Genomic DNA, 21,264 nt, shown 5'->3' with positions numbered 1-21,264 from the left:
GCTTATTGTTATCAAAGCACAGACCTGATAAATTAACACCTCAAAGGGTTCTTTAACCAAAGATATGAAGCCAAGATGCCTGTCTGTTGCTTAGTACTGCCAGGTGAAGAGTGAATTTATAAAAGCTGGAAATCTGAAATCTGATCTGTGAGTGTATTGAGACTGAAAAGAACTGTGGCAGAAAGCCAAAATCATCAGCTATACAACTGCACTTCTTGGTTTCCATCATCCATAGCACCTAATTGACACACTGCACACAGGCTTGTATGATGTGTGATTTCGCTTGCCTAAAAAGAACAAGTTGAATTCAAGTCAACGAGCAGAAACAATCCAAGGATCACTGATAGAAGAAAGGATTTACCAGAGCCTAACTGCAAAAGTAAAGTTTGTGTTAAATTGATAATGCTGAATGGAGCACTCAGTGAATCACATCTCTCAAAATGGTACTAAAATGATTTTATAGTGTGCTGTGTATAATCATAAGGTTTGTAAGAGACAAGAATAAAATAATACACAGATCAACAACTCAACACAATGCATTGTCAAAGGAAATAAATACACATACCTTCTCTATACTGGCTTCTTGTAATTTTGAGATTGTTTTTAAATTTTACTTATCACTTTTAAAGCATGTTTTGATCTGGCTCCAGGCTACATAGCAGATGTGTTACCCCGATATCAGCCATCTTACAGCCTTAGATCCTCAAGTGCTGCCCTCCTGGTGTTTCCAAATTCAAGGCTTAGAATATCCTTTTGAATAACCCACCTGAGTATATAAGTCTTGGAAAATCTGTGACTTGTCTCAAATTAATTCCAAAAAACACATTTTCATAAACTTGCTTTTATGTGATGTTTGCGCTCTCTTTCTTGTTCTTTATTTTGTTGTTATTTGTGTATCTTTTTTGACTGTCTTGTGTATTTTGTATGCAGTGTTTTTCTGTCTCTTAACCTCAGTTTAATTTTACAGTTTTATTTCTGGCCATAACCTCTGGCTTTCTTTTCAAATTTCTACTTGTACTTGCCTCTGAAAGCACTGTGCAAATTCTGTTTTTGAAAGGTGCTTTAATTATTCAGTGTACACCTAGTTTGCCTGATTTTTGATTTCCTTCACTCTTTTTATTTGCAACCATTTGCACATCAGAAATCATAACTTATCAGAGTCTAGCAACATACCTACAATCCAACCTGAGCAAAGGGAGTTAGACTAACAGAAAACAATTAACAATAGTTCAAAGGTTTAAATACTGAACATGTTTCTACCAGCATGTTGTTCACCCTTGTTGCACCTTCTGTGCGGTGATTGCCGAATTTTGGACCCTGGATTTCCTCCAGGTATTCAAGACATCCCCCACACCAGCAGAAAATAATGTATTGTGACTCATTCTGTCATTTCCCATCACTGTGTTTCTAACCCCAGAACTAGAGTTGTTGTGCAATACTACTATAAACCTAATTATCAGTAATCACACTTCTAGCCAGATAAGAGTCGGAGCTATAATTCTTCCACAGGTTTGAACAAGCTTGCCCAGAAAGGCATTAGTGCATAATTAATGGATCTACAGGGAATAATGTGCTGTTAAATAACTGTGGGGGGAAAACACAAAGTAATCTAACAGAATCACAAAATGTTCAGTTCTCCTAATCAAGTGAATTTGCTGTATAGAATTCTACTTAGTGCCTGGAGTAATACCACAGAGACCATGGCTTCTGTTTCACCACATACGCTTTATTTATTTATCTTTTAAAAGGGATGATGTAGCGCAACACTGTAAAGAAAACTGTATAATATTTTAATGCAAATTATTTAATCAAATCACCATGACTCACATTTTATGCTTTTAACCATAAAAATTTTTTTAACCTAAAAGCACTTACGCTACATATATCTACATAGTTTCTTCTATTTTTGTTCTATTAACTCTCAGTTTTTTTATTCTTTATCCTCAAGCCTACTCAAGTTCTTTTGTCTTCAGTACTTTCAACAGAATTACAGAGAAACACAATGAAGATGGAAAACTGAGAGCCAGAATGGTGAGGAAAGATTGAAGAGGAGGTGCTATTAAATGACAGAGAGGAAGCGAAGGGTGGCGTAAAACAGACACTTCACGGACAGCAAATCCCAAGGAGTTTTATTCAATTAGCTTAGAAAGTTTTTGTTTCAAAGTCAAGAGTGTCACCTGGGAGCCGAAGACCAATTCAGAGTCCTCTAAACACGGCAGTGTGCCAATTTAAGGTCCTAACCACGAGGTCAGAGAGACAGGAGCAAGGAGCCAGCGAGAGGGAGAGAAGGAGAGAGACGTTAGAAGACGACAAGGCTTTTTTGCACACACACACTTCTACTTTCACACTGATTTTATAAAGGTCAGTCCCCATGAGTACCTGTCTAGGAGATTCAAGTGTCTACTCTGCTCTTCTCAAAGCCTTAATGCTATCCTCTCTATCTCCCTCACACACAGACACACACTCCCAGTAGAACAGGTCAGCTCATTCCCTGAATGAATCAGAGGCTGTCTGATTTTTTCTTTTTTCCTCTCACCTGCATGTCTTTCTCTCTTTGTGACTTTGCATCTCTGTTTGTGCCTTCACTCCTCTCTCTCTATCTCCACTCGACTCCTGCAAGCTTCTTTTGTTCTTTCTGTCTCTCGTTCCATCTACTTGCTTCTCTGCCTTCGTCTTACTTTACTCCTTGCAGTTAATCTGAAACGCTCTTCACCCATTCTTAAACTTGAAATACTTTTTTGGCATAAAAAAAAAAAACAACTACAAAAAAAACAAAAACGCTTTCAATTCAAGAGTAGGCTACAAGTAGAAAAATATCACTGTCTAGTTGTATGTGACTTTCAGCTGCATTTTTAATATCTAATCAAAATAATAATGACCACAATTTACGGTAAATGAGCAGGAAAATGAACAGTTTACAAACCAAAAGTGAAACTTTAGCAACTAACAGAAAAGAAGTTAAGGGTCTTTTTATATTTAAAAGGCTTATTTGAGTCTATGCGTGCATGTGCACGTGTGTATGTGTGTGTTCATAAATGTTAACTGATGAATCATCCTAACTAAAAAGTAAAATAAAAAAGTTCAACATTATGGATAAAAAATGATTTCCTTTCTTGCAAATATTTATATAAAATGATTGGTATCAGTCTTTCAAGGCCTTTACATTAAGTATGCAGGTGGTGCTCATCAGTCTGACTTTGCCCAAACATTGCTTTTTAAAAGGAAGAGCTACTCTGGCTACTCTCTGGTAAAAAAAAAACAAAAAAAACAAAAACAAAAACTAACTACCATGATCATCACTATTTAATAATGTTGTATATTTATTGTTGTGCGCTTCCCCTCTTTAATATATAGAAAAAAGTGAAGTCAAGGCAATTAACTGTCATGGTGTGTAGGTTATACATAGTGTGAGAAATGTGATGAAGAGGGCCCAAGATCCTTACACAGGATGCAGGCAGGAATTAACCAAAGAAAGACATTTATTTAGAAAGTCCTGATTTTCTGTCTTCTTTCTCAGAATTATGAAAAAAGTCAGAATTCTGACTTTATTGTCTGTAGGTTTTAATATCAGGTTTAATGTAGACATGAAAATGTAGTCATTCTTGTCATCTTGGTAGAAAATATAGTTTGTGATATTAGTAATGTGATATCATTACTTTAATTGGGAATAGTTGCCCCAGTAAATTTACATCAAACTACAAGAACATCTTACAGGTGGAAGTCTAAAACTGAAGGCACAGCTAGGTAATATCATTACAACAAGATCAACTGGTAGCATACTGTATTTTCCGCACTATAAGGCGCACTTAAAATCCCTTAATTTTGTCAAAAATCAACAGTGCGCCTTATAATCCGGTGTGCCTTATGTATGAATTCTGGTTGTGCTTACTGACCTCGAACCGATTTTATGTGGTACACGGGGCTCAAAATTCTGTCAAAAAATGTTCTAGTATGACTTTGGTAAGCTACGAAGCCACACCGCTTGATGGATTGTCTGAGCATTACGGCTACCGTAGTCAGGAGCCTCGTGGAGTAATCTGGGTCCAAAACTCCGTCAACTTCAGGTCCCAAAGTCAAACGAACACTGCGGCATCACTCAGAGTTAAACACTGTCTAAATTCTTTCATCTTTAATAAAATGATCAGCGTTGCTGCTTTACCAGGTGTAACAACTAAATTTAACATCCAGGCATCCATGAAAACAGAATTTATTAAATTTAACGGAATTAAGTTAGCAGGAAGTTAGCTCACTAGTTTCTACCTAAACATTATATAGCATGTTCTGACTGAGAGATTTCTGAAAAAATTAAAACGTACAGCTCAGCTATCACTTCCAACATAAATGTAGAAAGGAAAGTAAACAGCAGTGACATTTGTAGGGTTACTGAAGTTCGGCTAGCTGGTATATAATGATGTGCTACGTGATTGCTAGCGACACAGCTATGTTAGCATAACATAAACAGTGAAGCTGGAGGACGAACGCTAACTTTTTTCCACTCGATAAAAGTTCCCAATGCTGTAAACAGACCAAACTTCAGTCAGGAGAATTGAGATAATTAATCCACAATACAAGGTTAGTCATTAATATACTGCAACAACACAGGAATGGAGGAGCTGCGAGAGAATTCAACATTGATTAATCAATGGTACGGAAGTGGAGGAAGCAAGAAGAATGAGTTGAGTAAAATTTGATCTGATTTTTTTTTTTTCGTTTAATGCGCCTTATAATCCGGTGTGCCTTATGGTCCAAAAAATACGGTATTTGGGTAGCTTATGGGTGGATAAACAAAAGTGAAGCAGGTTTACAAAAAAAGGGTTTTAGCTGTGAATATAACCTGAGGTTAAGTATATTAAAAGTGGCATAAGTAAGCCAGTTCTCCATGGTTTCAGATAGAGATGTAAAAATTCACTCCCAATTCGTTCTGGGTTTCTGCTAAGTGTATGCTCACTAATAAGACATTTGCCAACCTGCTAAATGTACTCAGTGCTGTCTTCAGTGGTTACTGCTGCTGATGCTGTACACATGACTGAAAGATCACTCAAATACACCCACACTGAGTTTTCCTGTTCTTCTGGCAGGTTGAAGATTGATGCTGCAGCATTATGTTAATGAGCATCTCTGCTGTCCAATCACACGCTTCACTGACCAAGAGACAGGCAGATGATGTGGATGGGAAATCAAAAGAGAATGGTGAGGTATAAGTAAGAGAGAGGAAAAGAGCAGCATGGCAGAAAAGTGTAGTAAAGTAGACAGATAAAGAGAGCAGTCATGGTGAGAAAAACACTACGGCAGAGGAATTTCCATCAACATTATATCAAAAAAATAACTGAAGTAATATATTAAGAAAATCATTTGATTAAACAGGCCTTCGGAATCATGTATTATGGTTTGAGTTGCATATTTGACCTGGGAGACCACATCTCTTGTACGTCTCCTTGTGGAGCACACATTAGACATCAATTTCTGGATAATACACTGGATACACTTTCCATAATTCATGACTTTAGAAATTTTGAATCTGATAATAACCTGACCTCACAGGAAGAGTAAAATACAAGCTTTGGGAACACTTTATAATAGCTACTGTTATTAAATAGGAACTTGACAGGTAATTAAACTTCTCTTAAAAGATAATTACAAAATTACACAATGGAATGAGTTCGGTTTATGCACCAAAACTACAGTGTAGGATTTAACAAACCATGCTTAAAATCTACTCATCCACAACCTTAAAACTGGACAATGGAAAATTTTGCTTAAAGGGTGCATACTGTATTAAAATGGGGTCCTGCCATGGCACAGATACCACAGTACACCTTCATCCATCTCTGTGTCCAACAGTTTTAGACACACGGCAAAAGAAAGTCTTGCTGTTATAATTCCATATACAATAAATAATATAATTATTTTAAATTACCCAAATGTAATTATTGAATAAACAACTGATGGCGTAACTAATCATTCAGAAACATTATTAATTATCATTAATTAATTATTATATATTTTGTTTGTTTATTTTGTGAATTAAAATGTATTAAATTACAGATTACAAATTACTATTTCAAAAATGTTCACGTGTTTTAAAGGTTACCAAAACAATGTGTTTATGTGTGAGCCGTACCTTTTTCTCAGCCTCCCGTTTGGCATATTGCAGCAGCATTGGCTCTCCGTGTTTCTCATAGTATGCTCTCTGACAGCGGTCTGACAGGGCCGGCTCATTAGGAAGAAAGTTGCTGGCCCACACCTATATGAAAGCAGAACGCTGATTATGATCATGATGATGATGATGACAGATGGAAAAACATAGAATATAGAATAACTTAATATATATGTGTGTGTGTGTGTGTGTGTGTGTGTGTGTGTGTGTGTGTGTGTGTGTGTGTGTGTGCGCGCGCGCATGCGGTTACACTACAGTGTGTTTAGATAATCAAAGGGTTATTAAGTGAATCTACCCACTTTTTCCCCACTGCCCTGATTCCAAATGACCACATTACATTTGCTATTTAATAGGGTGATTTATCAATATCACTCAATCAATAAATGTTTTACAGATGCAGAATTCAAGCTTTCAAAACACTTTCTTTTCTTTCAGGCTTCTCATATTGATAAATGGGTTTTCCCCTGCAGCCACAGGCTTTCATTTATTTCAATACAAAGTAAAAATCAGTTCCCATACACTAAAACTTAATTAAGACAGGTACTTTATCAATGTGAAAAGCACTGACTGGCCCTGAAGTGGTATTTTCTCGATGTGCTCCCCAGTCAGAACCTTTTGTGAACCCGGTTTGGTTCACAAAAATAGATTTGGACTATTGTGACACCCTTCTCTCTGCCTCCAATAAAGTTCTTGTCTATTCTTAATGAAATCTGGCCGACACCTGGGTCTTCATCTGAGGCACTCAGTGGGTCTAGAAAGTTTCTGTTGGAAAAGAATTACTTGCAAGTCATAAGATCCTATTGCACATGGGCTCAAAATTATCTACTGCAGTTGAAACAGTTGTTACACATTAGAAATCTGCTGTTCTGCTACTGTCTAAGCTCATCACACGCAACTAATCAAATGGACCAAGGCTGTGTTTCAAATATGGTGCCAAATGCTTATAATTATAATCTATTGACATTTGTTGGGCTTTTTGCTTAATTTGTCGACAACTACCAATCAAGAATTGGAGCTCTAAGGTTTAAGACGTATGTGAATAAACTCTCTAGTGAGTAAGGAAGTAAATAAGAAAGTGAATTATAAGGAAACACATAGTGAAAATACTCCAGGAAAATAATTTAAAGTTAGCAAAAATGACAAATCTCTGTCATTGCGACACCTGCATTTTTTTTTTGTCTACTCTACTGTGCTTGGGATCACTGCCCTGTTACATTACCCAGTTTTGGGCAAGCCTTAGCTCTCAGACAGCCTCACATTTGACTCATGAATATTTTGGAATACAGAAGAGTTTGTGGTCAACTCAATGACTGAAAAATCTAAAGTTTTGTGGTTTGTACAAATGCAACTTTGCAAATCTAAGATGTGCTGTCATGTTATTTTAAGAACAAGCATGGCTTGTTTGTCTTCCAAACAAGCCATGCTTGCTTGGTACTTTTCTATTTGTGCCCTTGGGAATTTTAATATTTAACATGCTAACTGAAGCCTGTAGATGAGTTTGAAATGTAGCTTTTAATTTTTCACTGGGCACTGCACAGTCTGACATCTGACATCCATTCCTGGGAAAATTGAGGCATTGTTTTAATGTTCCAGACCAGCCAAACCCAATACTGGTTCTCCCAGAGGTGTCTTCCTATTCAAAGGGAGTTTTCCTTTCCAATGTTTCCAAGTGCTTGCTCATAGTCCTGTGAAACCTTTTTTTTTTGCTTTGTACACACAAAATTAAATTCTTGTGATAATTGCACCTGGCAAGAAAAATAAAATAAAACAACTGTCTTGATCGTTAACAGAGACAAACAAATTGTTCAAACTTTGCTCTCATCAACCACCAACTGGCATTCCCCACCAGGCTATGTTTACTCTAAATGAAACAATGGTATTATCTCTGATTGAGAAAGTGAGCATCCCTGGAGAAAATGATGCTGCAACATATTCATGCAAATTTATGAAACAAAAGTATTTTTTTGGTTTCACACTATAGTTCAGCTGCATTCTGGGAAGCTTTATATGGATAATAGTGAGCATCAGACCATACATTTGCATTACCCATGCAAAATATAGGATTTTAATGGCTGTAAAAGCAGTGCCAAATAACTCAACTTGACAGTGCACGTTAAATGATTGCCTAAGACAACTGTTACTGAGGTTTTGAATGAGGCACTGTATTTAATTTGGGGTTTGTTAAGAACATCACTGCCTCCCTACATATACTTGTGCTCATTAGTGTGGATGCAGAGTAGACAATGCATTGTATATTCATCCTCTAAAGACTGAAAACTTCACCAGAATATTGATTAGGTATGTGGCTGCTTTGTGTGCATACGTCTGTTCTTTTAAGGTATTTCTTTCTACTACGGTGATCTTGCTTTCTAGTGGGATGTCTTTTTTAATATTTGTCAATTTTATTGGAATCTTTTAGGTCTTCCATAGTGTTCTGAAATCGAAAATAGCATATTTGTGTCAGGCATCAGGAGTAGATTTTCCAGTTAAATCATTCCACTATATGATGAACAGAGTAATAACCGGAGGCATCCTCTGATACTTTAAATCAAAATCAATTCAAATTCAAATTTTATTTGTCACGTACACAGTCATACACAGTACGATATGTAGTGAAATGCTTGGACAACTGCTCGTGACCTAAAGAAAACAAAAAAGGAAAAGGCTATGAATAAGATAGGAAATAAATATGAAAAATTAAAAAGGGTAAATTTAACTAGGAAGGAATAAAATATAAATTAAGGTTAAAAATGAAATAACTGTACAACACAAATTAGAATGAAGGGTAAATTTAACTGGGAGAATAAGATAAAATATATAAATTAAAGTTGAAAATAAAATAACTGTACAACAAAATACACAATATAGAACTATATAAGAATGTATGAAGAAATATAAATAAATATATACAAAATAACAGCAGCGTGATTTAAACACCACCGCTTTACACTGTGTTGGAGATTCCTTTCTGATTTCAGACTTTTTTTCTTTTTTTACCCATAATGTAGTGCAGGGATAACACAGTGACAGATTTGAACCTGTCAACCTTTCCTGCTTTGAATACAGAAATTTTAGGTGGAAATGCAAAATGGTTCCTACTGAGTGCAGGCTGGAGCTTTCATGTTCTCACGGTGCCTACGTGGCTTCTCTCTGAGTATTCCAGCTTCCTCCCACAGTTCAAAGACATGCATGTTAGGTTAACTGGTGATTTAAATTAACTGTAGGGATGAACGTGAGCACAAATGCTTGTCTGTCTCTCTGTGTTAGACCTGCAACAGACTGGATAGGATCCTGGGATAGGCTCCATAGCCCTCACAACTCTGAATTGGGTATGTGGAAGGAAATAGATGGATGATAATCAAGATTTTCTTCTTCCCTTTCAGTCAGTTCTGCTGACCTTGCCCAATAGTTGTCATATTAACATGGGTTTGGATTTATGAATAATACTTAGCATGTAATAAAACAAATGCAATAAAGTAATACTTTTAAGCAGCTGGAAGTTATTAATGTTTCCTGGCATGTTGCCTCAAGCTGCGATAAGACCCTTTCCACAATCACTGCTGTAGAAACTAGATTTATGTTCATATTAATGGCTTTTGGCTAAAGGCTGCACCATGCTTTTTCAAGCATGACCCTGGGAAGGCAGAAAGAAACAGACTTTGTTGTGTTTTTATTAAATGTGCACATGCTGTTTATCTTCATACTTCCCGGTACGTGTAGATACATACATGCCTGCCAACATCTGCAGTTTTGGGTCTATTTGTACACCTGTGTTTTGTGTACATTAATTAATGGCCAACAGGAGACTGCTAATTCTCAAAGAGAGAAAATTAAAGAGAACACAGACAAGAAAAACAAAGAATGTAATTACTCTGGCAAGATAAAACTTCTGAAAAAAAAGGTATTATCTTTTACTGCAAATAACAACATCATCATGGCTTTTACTTCAGCTTCCAAGTATAACATCTGAAATAAAATATATACTCTGGAAATAAATATTAACTCAATGAATATCTGGTCCTCACGGTCAATTCGTAGCACTTTGCAAAATTAATTTTCTATATTCTTTGGACTGCTTACATAAAAAAAATTATATCACTATTCCAGAGGCATATGTTTTCCTTCCTCCACTTACATAAAAATACATAAAGCTCTTTTCCTTTGAGACCAAAGTTATCAGAAGCAATGCTGCCTCCAGAACATGATTAACATTTTCTGTTGATTATTCTTCAAAGTCTTAGATCTACCCTTCGTATGTGTTGGCCTGGAGGGGTTGCCTGGCTGTACACATAGACGAACACACGTTTAAACCACTCTTTTCTTGGACTTTGATGTCTAAAGCAAGGGAAATCTAGTCTGCAGGAAAATCCTAAATAAATAAATAATAAACATTTTCAAAAAGCCCCACCAAAGACTGGATCCAGGTTTGATTCTTGATCTTTATAACAGACATGAAAAACTAAATACATATGTGTCCTTTTTATCTATTTACAGTAATGGAAGTGTATTATAGAAATTTGGTGTATAGAAAGTATACGTATCTTCAACAAACTTGGATTATTTCTATTACAACCCTGTTATTTTGAGGTTGCGTACTGCCATCTGTTGGTCATTTCTATATTTCAGAAAATAGCAGCTGATTCAGATTCTAATATGGTTTTGCTTCTGTGTAGTGATGAGCATATTATTGATTTTATTTATTATTTTTCATTGATTGCCAAAAGGGAAGAAACTAATCAACTAAGCCAATAGAAATCCTTTTAATAAAGCTTAAGAGTTAAGAGGGTGACATCAGCTTTGTTTTCAACACATTATTTTAACTATGCTTTTAAAAAAACATAGGAAAATCAACCCAGCGGTGTTTATCAGAGCTAAAACATCTCTATGATTTTGTCTCTGTTGTTTGCTCAACATCACACAGTAAGGTGACAGTTTGACAGGAAATGCCTCCCTATTTCAAGTTTTAGTTCTGCCTTATTAAAAGGCAGGAAAATATGAGCACAAGAAAATAGCAAAGCTGTAAGGTGTGATTTGTCTTTAGAAAAAGTAATAAAGGAAGAAATGACCGACACACAAATACAGAATTGTTGATAATTTCTGGATGAAAAGTCAATTAACAGCTTCTGTGCTGAGGCTTGTCTGGCTCAAAAACTTTTATATGAAAGCTTTGCTGTTGGGGTTTTTTTTTTAAAAATCACTTCTCATCTTCATTGTCATAAACTGGTCGCTCAGATGTGCAAATTGGACCAACGAGACAGATTTGTATTGCAAATGTGTGATAAGAGAATTTAAGGTTTTGATGCTGCAACATGAAAGTAGCTGGAATGAGTGTATGTATATATTCTTGCACTTATTCTCACTGTGAGGACATTTCATTTATCAATGAAGATGAAAAGTTTGTGGGAAATTAGATCCAGCATTGTTTTAATTGCCCTTTCTCACATGTCGCACACAAGAGGAGATTACTACTGAAATGTGAGGTCGCTGCCAACGCAGAGCATGCAGAAGGAAGGATAGACTATTCTCACATGGCCACAATCAGACATCACACAGACTTTCTGCTAGGAAGCTGGCAGGTTAAAGACAGTTTAATGGTCGATTCAACTCATTATGACATTTGCATTCTAACAAGCATCACCATGACTGCAGTGCATATGCCAAATCAGGTAATGTGTGCATCGCTTACCTGGCAGTGAGGATGTGGATTTGAACAACCCATCATAGCACCCTTATTCTCGAAGATCTAAAAACAACAGCAGCAACAACAACAACAAAGCAGCAGAAGTTAACACAGGATTTAGATAGCTGTTCTTATCTAAACAGCATGCATTTTCTGGGCTGGATTGGTTGACACCAAGTATGAGTATCTGAGTATTAGGTGTTATATGAATTTCCATATCTAAGGAATTATGACAAAATGCTGAACTGAAACAAAAGGTGTATTTTTTAGTTGGGTCCAAATAAGTGTACATCCTACAAATGAACAAAAAAAAGCTTCCAAAAATATTATTTAATATTTGGCATGTGGCACATTTGAAGTTAGACATCTTGCCCATGTCCTGCTTTATTTGAAACAGCTGTTTGAATTTGTGAATTTGACCGGAGGCGTCATTAAAATTTTATGTGATCCAATAAAATACATATTAACGTGAAAAACTAGAGACGGCAGAAAATTGAAGGATTTGTGACAGGGTAAAAAGGTTAGCAGTTACAATTTTAGATGTATCCAGCCCTGGGAAAAATAAAATCAATAATGTGACTGTGTTTGTGTGTGTGTGCGTGTCAGAGAAAGTGAGAATATTGCATACCTGAACCCATGGGTAAATAGTGCCTAGTTCCTCAACAAGCTCCGCCCACTTGTCTATCACGTTTACAACCTCTTCTTTTTTCATGAGAGGGAGCGTGACGTCTGACCAGGGATGGAAACACATGACCTTACTGAGGAAGGCATTTAAAAATGAAAAAAAAGAGAAAAAGAGGAAGGAAAGGTGGTTATTGGTGTTAAAAGACTGAAACAGAATCTAACACTTGCTGAATTAATTAACCAGGATCAGCTTCTCAAAATTAATTAACATTAATAACTTAACACTGCACTACCAAAAACAAAAACAAAACAAAAACAAAAACAAGAAAACCTATTACGATGCCTATAATAACAGCAAATTTGAGTCTTCAGAAATTTTAGCCTGCACACCAGAAGGTAATGTCATAGTGGCTTAATCGATCTTCTATCCAGGCAACAGTCTACGCACTTACAGTAGCATTAAATGCAGATAAGACGGTGGAAATGTCACTAGTTTTTTATAGGGATTTGGGGTGATGTGTTCCTTTTGTTGTTAGAGATTCATTTAAGACACATTACATTGTTGCTGTTGCTCTTCTTGTGAATAATAAGAATTGAATGATGTCATTGTTTTAGTATAAAACAGACCCTTGCTCTGTTTTTGAATTTCCTGGTTAATTAAAGCAAAGTGATAATCTGGGGGAAGGTAAAAGTCATTGCTATGCACTTCCCATAAACTGCCTGTCAAATACAGCTACATAGCCTTTACTTTTGATTTTCTGTTGACTCTCACATTGGCAGGGCCCTGGGGTTCAGTTGAAAAATTACTGCACATAAAAGCAAAGCTGACATTTTGCTCCTTTTAGATTTAGATGAATGTCACAAACAGACATGGATTACAACTACTGGTTGAGTTCAATCTTGTTTTTAAGAGGTAATATTATAAAAAGTGAAGTCAAATAGTCAGTGGAAACAGAATGGAATTGGTCTATGAAAAACAGAGCCAAATAACTGAACACAGAGTAATAACCCTAAAAAATGTCTGCAGGAAAAAAGAGAATGGAAATAAATGCTGATGGATATGTGAGAAAGTGAAGGTGCCATTAATGAATTGTGTATTCTTCATGTTCACTATATAAGTTAAACTACCTCACCTGGCAATAAAGTCTAAAGTCTAGATTTAAACTACGGTTCAAAATAAATAAATAAATAAATAACTAACTAACTAACTAACTAACTAACTAACTAACTAACTAACTAACTAACTAACTAAATATATATATATATATATATATATATATATATATATATATATATATATATATATATATATATATAAAAATGTGAATTCTATGACAGCTGTGAACAACTATTTGCGTTATTTTTAGAGAGTCTTCCTTTGTGCAACCAAACAAAACAACCTTTTTAAGCAACCAAAATAGTTGTCACAACTAGGGGTGGGTTTTTATAATCGATTCATCGATTAAAATCGATTCTGGCTTGGATAACGTAAAATCGATTCATTAAAATCCTGAATCGATTTTTTAATATAAATTTATTTTGTCCGAAATGCCAGAATCTCTGGTGACATCTCACAAAATTTCAAGAACCACCAAACAGTAAATGAGAGCAGGTACAGGGATTCTGCACATAGACTTAAACACACAGCGCGACCCGCGGATCAGAATCAGTTAGATGTCGCCTTTCTCACAGTCGGGGCTGAAAGCCGACAGCTCGCTGATCCGGGTCCGCGCTTTGTGTTCACGCCCTTTATGCGCTGATTCTAAAGTTGTTAGTTTGATCTCTCTCCAAACAATATTGACCGAATCAGCAGCAAAAGATCCAAACGCTTCACATAAACATCGTCATGAATTCACTCTTTTACTGTTTTGCTTCCATTGCGATGCGCAGCTCTCTCTCTCTCCCTCTCTCCCTCCCCCTCTCCCCCCCTCTCTCGAACAGTTTCGCTTTCTTCATTATTTGCTTGCTTGTTATGCACAAGTCTACTGTTGCTTACAGCGCTGTCGGCCGCTGTTTTTTCCCCTTTTACATTCTTCCGAAAAGAAAACCTCATTTCTGCTGTTCAATACTGAACAAATTGAAACTTTTTAAAATTATTCAAAATGCAAAATGCTTAGCCATGTCTCTAATAAAACCGCTGTAACGTCAGAGGTAATGTTGATTAATTAATGGTTTTCTTTCGTTTTTGATGTACTGCAGAATATTTTTATAAAATCCCAGGCCAGGAAAATCACCTACATGTTTTTCTGTGTTTTATCTTCAGCTACTTTGACACAAAGGCATCTGCTGTGATGCTCACACCTTGGATAAAGTCTTGAGAGTGTCAGCTTCCTTTTTATAGATACAAAAATATGTAAATGTTCTGATCTGAATTATATCTCTGACTGTCAAAATTTCCCAGATTTAAATCGAATCGAATCGAATTAAATCGAATCGTGGATCGAATCGATTCGGGACCTTGTGAATCGGAATTGAATCGATTCTAGAAATCAGTGACGATACCCAGCCCTAGTCACAACTATAACATCGTATGTTACATTTAATGAGCCAGACTCCTAACGATAATAAAGGTTTATTCAGCTAAGAAAAAAAAAGAAAAAACAAAAAAAACAAAAAGCATGAGCTTGGTTAACAATGGTTTATCAACTTTGCACAGATGTTAAGTGTGTGTGTGTGTGTGTGTGTGTGTGTGTGTGTGTGTGTGTGTGTGTGTGTCCGCACATGTAGTAGTGGTGACTTCAAGAGGACATGTCTCCATGTGTTTGCTTTCAGGCTTATCTATAGTAGCAAGGAAAATCAACTTGACTGTCAGAGTGAGAATAATGAAATTTCTATCAACAGGCAGGCTCTTCTTGGGCCCAAGCAGCTAGTGTGTGATCAATAATTGAACACGACTTTGGTGTTTACGCTCTGAGCAAAACTGAATGTTGGTTTATACATTGTTCATGAGAAGGCTAATAGAGCAGATGGGAGCTGGGTGTTTCCAACATGAGTCACATTTACACAGATATATGAGGGCAGTTAACCATAAAACTGAATGATTCAAGTTTGAGGTCAAAACATCTTTAAAGTGTATAGTTAAGTTTAAGAAAATAGTAGTTGGGGTTAAGACTAGTTTAATTTTCCATTAATGTGGTATGGCATGTGGTTGCTTTCAGATCACCATACAAAACCATCCATCCATCCTCTTCCGCTTATCCTTTTCAGGGTCATGGGTGGGGGGTTGTTTAGGCATTTTAACCAACTTTTGTAAACAAACAGCACAAATTAAACATCTGACACAATGAAGCTGATAGAAAGCAAAAAGTCAGAGGATCACTGAAGATATCAGCACTTGCTATGAGAAGAGCAGAAATTTTATTTATATTTCCAACAGCAGTTTTTACTGTGCACCAGTTTGACCAGCTCATCAAACCATGTAGCGCAGCTAACACAACATCAAGCAACTGTGAGCTTTCTCTTTTAAAACAGTTTACTTTGGGCTCTGTTGTAAAATGTCAAAAATACTTTTTTTAATGCATGAGGTCCTGTGAAAAATTAAATACATCCGTATTGCTTCTATAGGAATTAAGGGGGTGAGTAACAGCCAGGTGCTGCTAATAAAACACGCTTGATTAATTGATCTTCCGCAAATGTAATCACCTCTGTAAAAGCAGATGTTTGGGCAGATTGCTGGCCTGAAGCATTCAGGTGTTTGTTAACACAATGCAATAATGTTCCCAGCAGTGGATGTTCCAGCAAGTTCACCCTAAGGTCAGACCGTGCAATGTTGAGACAAATTGCAAAAAAAAAAACCTAAGGGGTACTTATCAGACTACTCTACATGTTAAATGTTCATTACAGCAGAATTACAAAAAGACTGAACAAGTCTGGCTTGTTAGAAAGGGTTGCTATGAGAAAGCCTCTTCTCTTTAAAAAATATAGCAGTATAGCAGGAATATATAGAAGTGTAAAAACCAACAATCAACACAACAACTGTCAAGCACGGTTTGCTTTCCAGCCACAGGACCCGGGTACATGGCAGTCACTGAGCTAACCTTGAACTCCTCTGTATATCAGAGCAATCTAGAGTCCAATCTGAGGGCATGTGTCGGACATCTAAAGTTTGGGTGAAAAGGGGTCACATAACAGGACATTAGCAAATGAAAGACAAGACTCAAGGTGGTTGTAATGGTCCAGTCAAAGTAAAAACCCAAATGAAATGCTGTAGCATGACCTTAACAGAGCTGTGCTTAAACAAAATTGAGGGTTTTTTTGTTTTTGTTTTATTACTGTATACACAAGCTTTAAAGTAAATGAGTAATTAGATGGAAATTGTTGATTTCCAGAGACATTTTTTTCAAGAAATATAATCTTAAGTTACCTTAAATCTGACACAACAACAAAACCAGAACACCTAATTATCTCTTGAATCTTCCTTTTGCTTGAAGTTAAATTTAAGACAAAAAGACACCTGTACTGACAGCAAATTACACCATTAAATAACTATAATTATTGTAAGGTGTCAACTGACATTGCTTTTACTAAAAGTTTTAGCAAATTTCAAAGTCCTTCTTAGAAATATTCCTGGGCAGCTATACTTAGTTTTCCTAGAAAGGAAAACAAGACACTGTCAGATCTGTAAAATAAAGTGAGACCAATTTTTTGTCACCACAGTGCTGAGAGGGGTACTATGATAAAGTGTTAAAAACGTTCTTATTTCTTTTGTTGCACTACAGCTTTCTATTGCCTTCCGTGACCCAGATCCCCTAAATTACATTTCCAATTCTGCACTCCCCTCTAATTGGCACTGAACTTTGCTGCAGGGTACAAAGATCTACTTTATTTTTCACATTTATTATTCTGTTAATATGGCCACAAAAGCATATACTGATCACAGATACACTAAAAGGAAAGCAGCAGCATGCTGGATGTGTGAACAAATATGAATACAACCTCACACTGCGAGCAAAATCACACACTCTCACCTAAAGTGAGACAGGGGAAGAAAAGTACCCTAAAATGTACTATATTTTTTAAGTCAGTCACTGCTGTTTCTGTGCTTCATCACATTGCGAGTGTGGTAAGCAACACCTGACGGCCTCTACATCTGCCAGCACATGGGATTTAGAAAAGAAAAAAAAAGAAGAGTCTTCAGTTTTCAACCAGCACAATATTTTTTGATTAAATCTATTATTCAGTAGTTATGCAACTCTGCTGTCAGACAGAATCAAGCAAGAATTCCCAGAGCACAGGATTGTTTGGGAATGTTACCTTCAGACTGAATATTATTTATGCAAAAATATCAAAAAACTCCAAAGCACTCTCTATTCATATAAAATTTAAATCCCTTTATTCTTGTTCGATTTAACCTTCGAAGGCAAATAAAGTTTATAACAAAGTAGTAAAATGCATTTTTTAAGAAAAATTTTACTTTGTTCTTATAGACTTAATTTGCCTTTGAAGATGTATTTATATTATCTGTGTGGTCTTTTTTGTCTGATTTGAATTGACTTTGGTGAATTTTTGGTGATTTTGTTGATTTCTGGGCTCTTACATCTGTCCACTCTTATTGGTTGAGTTTTACTTGTGGAATTTTCCACTTTCACCTTGAAGTTTGCTACTAGTAAAACACCACTTAAAAAATTTCAACCACTCATTTTGTCTCTTATAAAGGCCTATATGCCACAACCTGTTGGAGTTTTAGGTTCATCTTTTAATATTTTACCCTGAAAGCACTCCTTAAACCAATTTGACAATTATATATCTTTGATTCATAGCATAGCAAGAATCATGTGTGGCCAAGTACCCAGAGAGGGAAAAATGTAATCTGTGAATTTTTGAAATAGAAAATGCTGTGTATTGTATTATAGAAGTGTGCACTAACAAAGGATTTAGGTCTTTTTTAAGCTTCTCTGGAGATGTATAAATCCAGCAGCCAGCGTTTATTGAGCTGACTCCTGTTGTAAAACATTCTTCAGTTGAACTTTGTAGAATACAAGATACACCCAGGAATAGGCATTTTGAGCTACCGAAGGACATGTTATTTATCAGTGTGGATGGATTTAGGAAAATATCACTCATGCACCAAGGAGCTACAAACTAGAGTACTGATAAAACATCTCCATCTGCTGGTTGCACAAAATAACATCACTTTCTAATGTATGTACGGTGGCTTGGTGATTTTGTTTTGCTCAAGTTCAAGATGTCCTGAAAACAGGAAGCATGCAGTGCGTTGATGAACAAAATTAGCGTCATCTAATAGCTGATTATGATGAAGATGATGACAACAACGAATTAAGAGTTGCCTCAGCATGACTGCTCTGATTGCAGTCATCAGCTTAGATTTAATTAGTCATACATTTGAATGCATCATAATTTTGAAAAGGAACACTGATTAAGATGCATCGTGTCCTAGATTAAATTATAACTTACCAACTGCATATTAATTTATACTATGTATTATACATTTCATTATGAGCACTGCATTTCATACACATATAGATTGAGATATTAAGTTTTGTTCTTACCAGACACCTCTTGCAGCTTTAGACTGAAATAATGGATCTTGGTCTGAACCTGAAGAACAAAACAACAATATATACTTTATCATATTTAAGTATTATAACCAAATAGCTAAAGAGCTACACGAAAGTCGAGTTTGCAAGAAAGAAAGAATTGCAGTTACTTGCTTAAATATTTTATTAAAAAGGTACTGCAGTTACTTCTCCTTTTCCTTACAGTATTTAGACTGCACTAGAACTCACCAGGGTCTGGAGCGTCAGGCTGAAGAGCGGGGAAGTCATTCTCAAACACAAAGGTACTGTCATAATCTGGATTCCCCTGGAGAAAAGCAGACAGTTGGAGAGATATTAGAAAACAGCAGACAAAAAACATTTTCTTTCAAAACCCAAGCAGAATGAGGAGTGAAGAAACCTCTTATTTGGAACTGCTGGCAATGTTACAGCGCAATTTAGCATTATGTATGATTGTTAATGTCTACAACATCAATAATAAATGGAGAGAAGAATAGATGAACTATCCACGACATTATCAATATGTTTTCCAATGGATGCCTTGTTTGTGGATTTACTACTTGTTGTGATCAGAACCAAAGAATGCTGTTCAATGCCTCTTCTCACCTTTCCATTTGCCCTTTTGTTCCCAGGACAAAGTGGGTTATTTGGGTCATATCTTGGTATGTGCTCCTCAGGTGGTCTTTCAACTTGACCTGCCCAAGGTCTCTTCATGCGGTGGGCGGACACAAGAACCCAGCTGTCCCTAAGAGGGTTGTAACGCAAGTGCTGGTGCTCTAAAGTTACACAAGACAAGTGATAAAATGTAACAAGACAATGTAATAACACACATACATTATTGAAACCACAGGCTTCAAACATAAGGCCCGGGGGCAAAAATTGGCCTGGCAAAGACTCCAATCTGGCCCCACTGGACAGTGGGGCTGATCAATTAATCGGATTTTAATCACGATTACGATCTGGGCTTTCAACGATCATTAAAAATGACTGAGCCGATTATTAGCCCCTCCCTCGTGCTTTACTCTCGCGCTGCTCCGTGTGGCAAATTGAGCGCACCTCTCTGCATTTCGAACACGTGTCACAACAATTAAGAGCAGCGGTCTCTATGGGCTCAAAATGTGGTCATAAATATTTTGTACTTGTAAATCGGTTTTGTACTTGTAAAAAAGATTTGTATGTGTAAAAAAGATTTGTGCGTGCGTAAAAAAGATTTGTATGTGTAAAAAAGATTTGTGCGTGCATAAAAAAGATTTGTATGTGTAAAAAAGATTTATGTGTGGACTTAGCCCAAAAAAACCCCTGCAAGTTACAAGTACGAATTTTGACCCTATTTTTCTTCCTTTAAGCTGATTGGTCAATGTCATGTCAATCACAAATTAAACAATCCAATCAGAGAACAGATGGGTTTGGCTGTCGGAGGGGCACTTTTTTGAACTGCAGGTCCTTGAAGGGTAATCTCTATATAAATATCCGATAGCAGTTAGGTCCCCTTACTTTCAGCAGCTGTTGAAAGGATAATGTTGTGGTATATCAGTGGTTAGAAATAACATTATTACTTTAGGATTAGTTTAACACAACGTCAGGGCTGACCCGGGACCATTGCTGTGAGTCACAGTGCGCAGCATAAAAGTCCTTTCACATCGGACGCAGGATGTGCTGCTAATGCTAATTGCTAACTAAAAGCAAAGGATCCAGAATTTGTTGCTGGCTGCTGAGCTCTGTGGGTTTTTGCAGCAGCTCTACCTGTACTAGATGCACCTGCTCCTTGTCGTTTTTACCTCTGACTTTATGTGAACTTTATGTGGGGTTTTTTTGCTAGTTCTTCAAATGTTCAAAAAAAACATGTATGCTAATTCATAACGAAGAAAGCTTTGTAATGAAGACTGTCATTTCCAAAGCACTGCCCCCCCCCCCGCGTCTGCAGCGCTGTTGAAAAGGCTGTGGAAGTCCCTGTATTAAACACGTAGTCCTGTGACACAAAAATCACCAAACTCGGACGACCACAGACTGTTTTCCTTCGTGGTGATGAAGGAAAACGCTGGGTTGGCATGTAAAAGGGCATTTATTCCCTTCAAAGACCTGCAGTTCAAAAAAAGCGCCCCTCCGACAGCCAAACCCATCTGTTCTCTGATTGGATTGTTACATTTGTGATTGACCACCAATTCACCAATCAGATGAAAGGAAGAAAAATAGGGTCAAAATTCATACTTGTAACTTGCAGGGTTTTTTTGGCTAAGTCCACACACAAATCTTTTTTACGCATACAAATCTTTTTTACACACACAAAT

At 36.6% G+C, this 21,264-nt stretch overlaps 1 protein-coding gene across 2 annotated transcripts in view; it reads right to left on the bottom strand.

Annotated features, from left to right (window-relative positions):
- galt (galactose-1-phosphate uridylyltransferase) overlaps positions 1 to 21,264 on the bottom strand; it is a 38,508-nt gene that overhangs the window by 13,874 nt on the left and 3,370 nt on the right. For both annotated transcript variants that reach the window (XM_026174224.1, XM_026174225.1), the window contains exons 2-7: positions 19,583 to 19,752; positions 19,208 to 19,283; positions 18,971 to 19,019; positions 12,466 to 12,595; positions 11,844 to 11,900; positions 6,122 to 6,244 (exon numbers count right to left, since the gene is read on the bottom strand). In XM_026174224.1, coding sequence (XP_026030009.1) covers positions 6,122 to 6,244; positions 11,844 to 11,900; positions 12,466 to 12,595; positions 18,971 to 19,019; positions 19,208 to 19,283; positions 19,583 to 19,752 — 605 coding nt within the window. The remainder of the gene's footprint in view (positions 1 to 6,121; positions 6,245 to 11,843; positions 11,901 to 12,465; positions 12,596 to 18,970; positions 19,020 to 19,207; positions 19,284 to 19,582; positions 19,753 to 21,264) is intronic.

The sequence above is a fragment of the Astatotilapia calliptera genome, chromosome 7 (assembly GCF_900246225.1).
Source record: "Astatotilapia calliptera chromosome 7, fAstCal1.2, whole genome shotgun sequence".
In the NCBI taxonomy this organism is placed as follows: Eukaryota; Metazoa; Chordata; class Actinopteri; order Cichliformes; family Cichlidae; genus Astatotilapia; species Astatotilapia calliptera.
The sequence above is the reverse complement of the archived record's forward strand: the minus strand, read 5'-3'. Positions and strand labels throughout refer to the sequence as shown.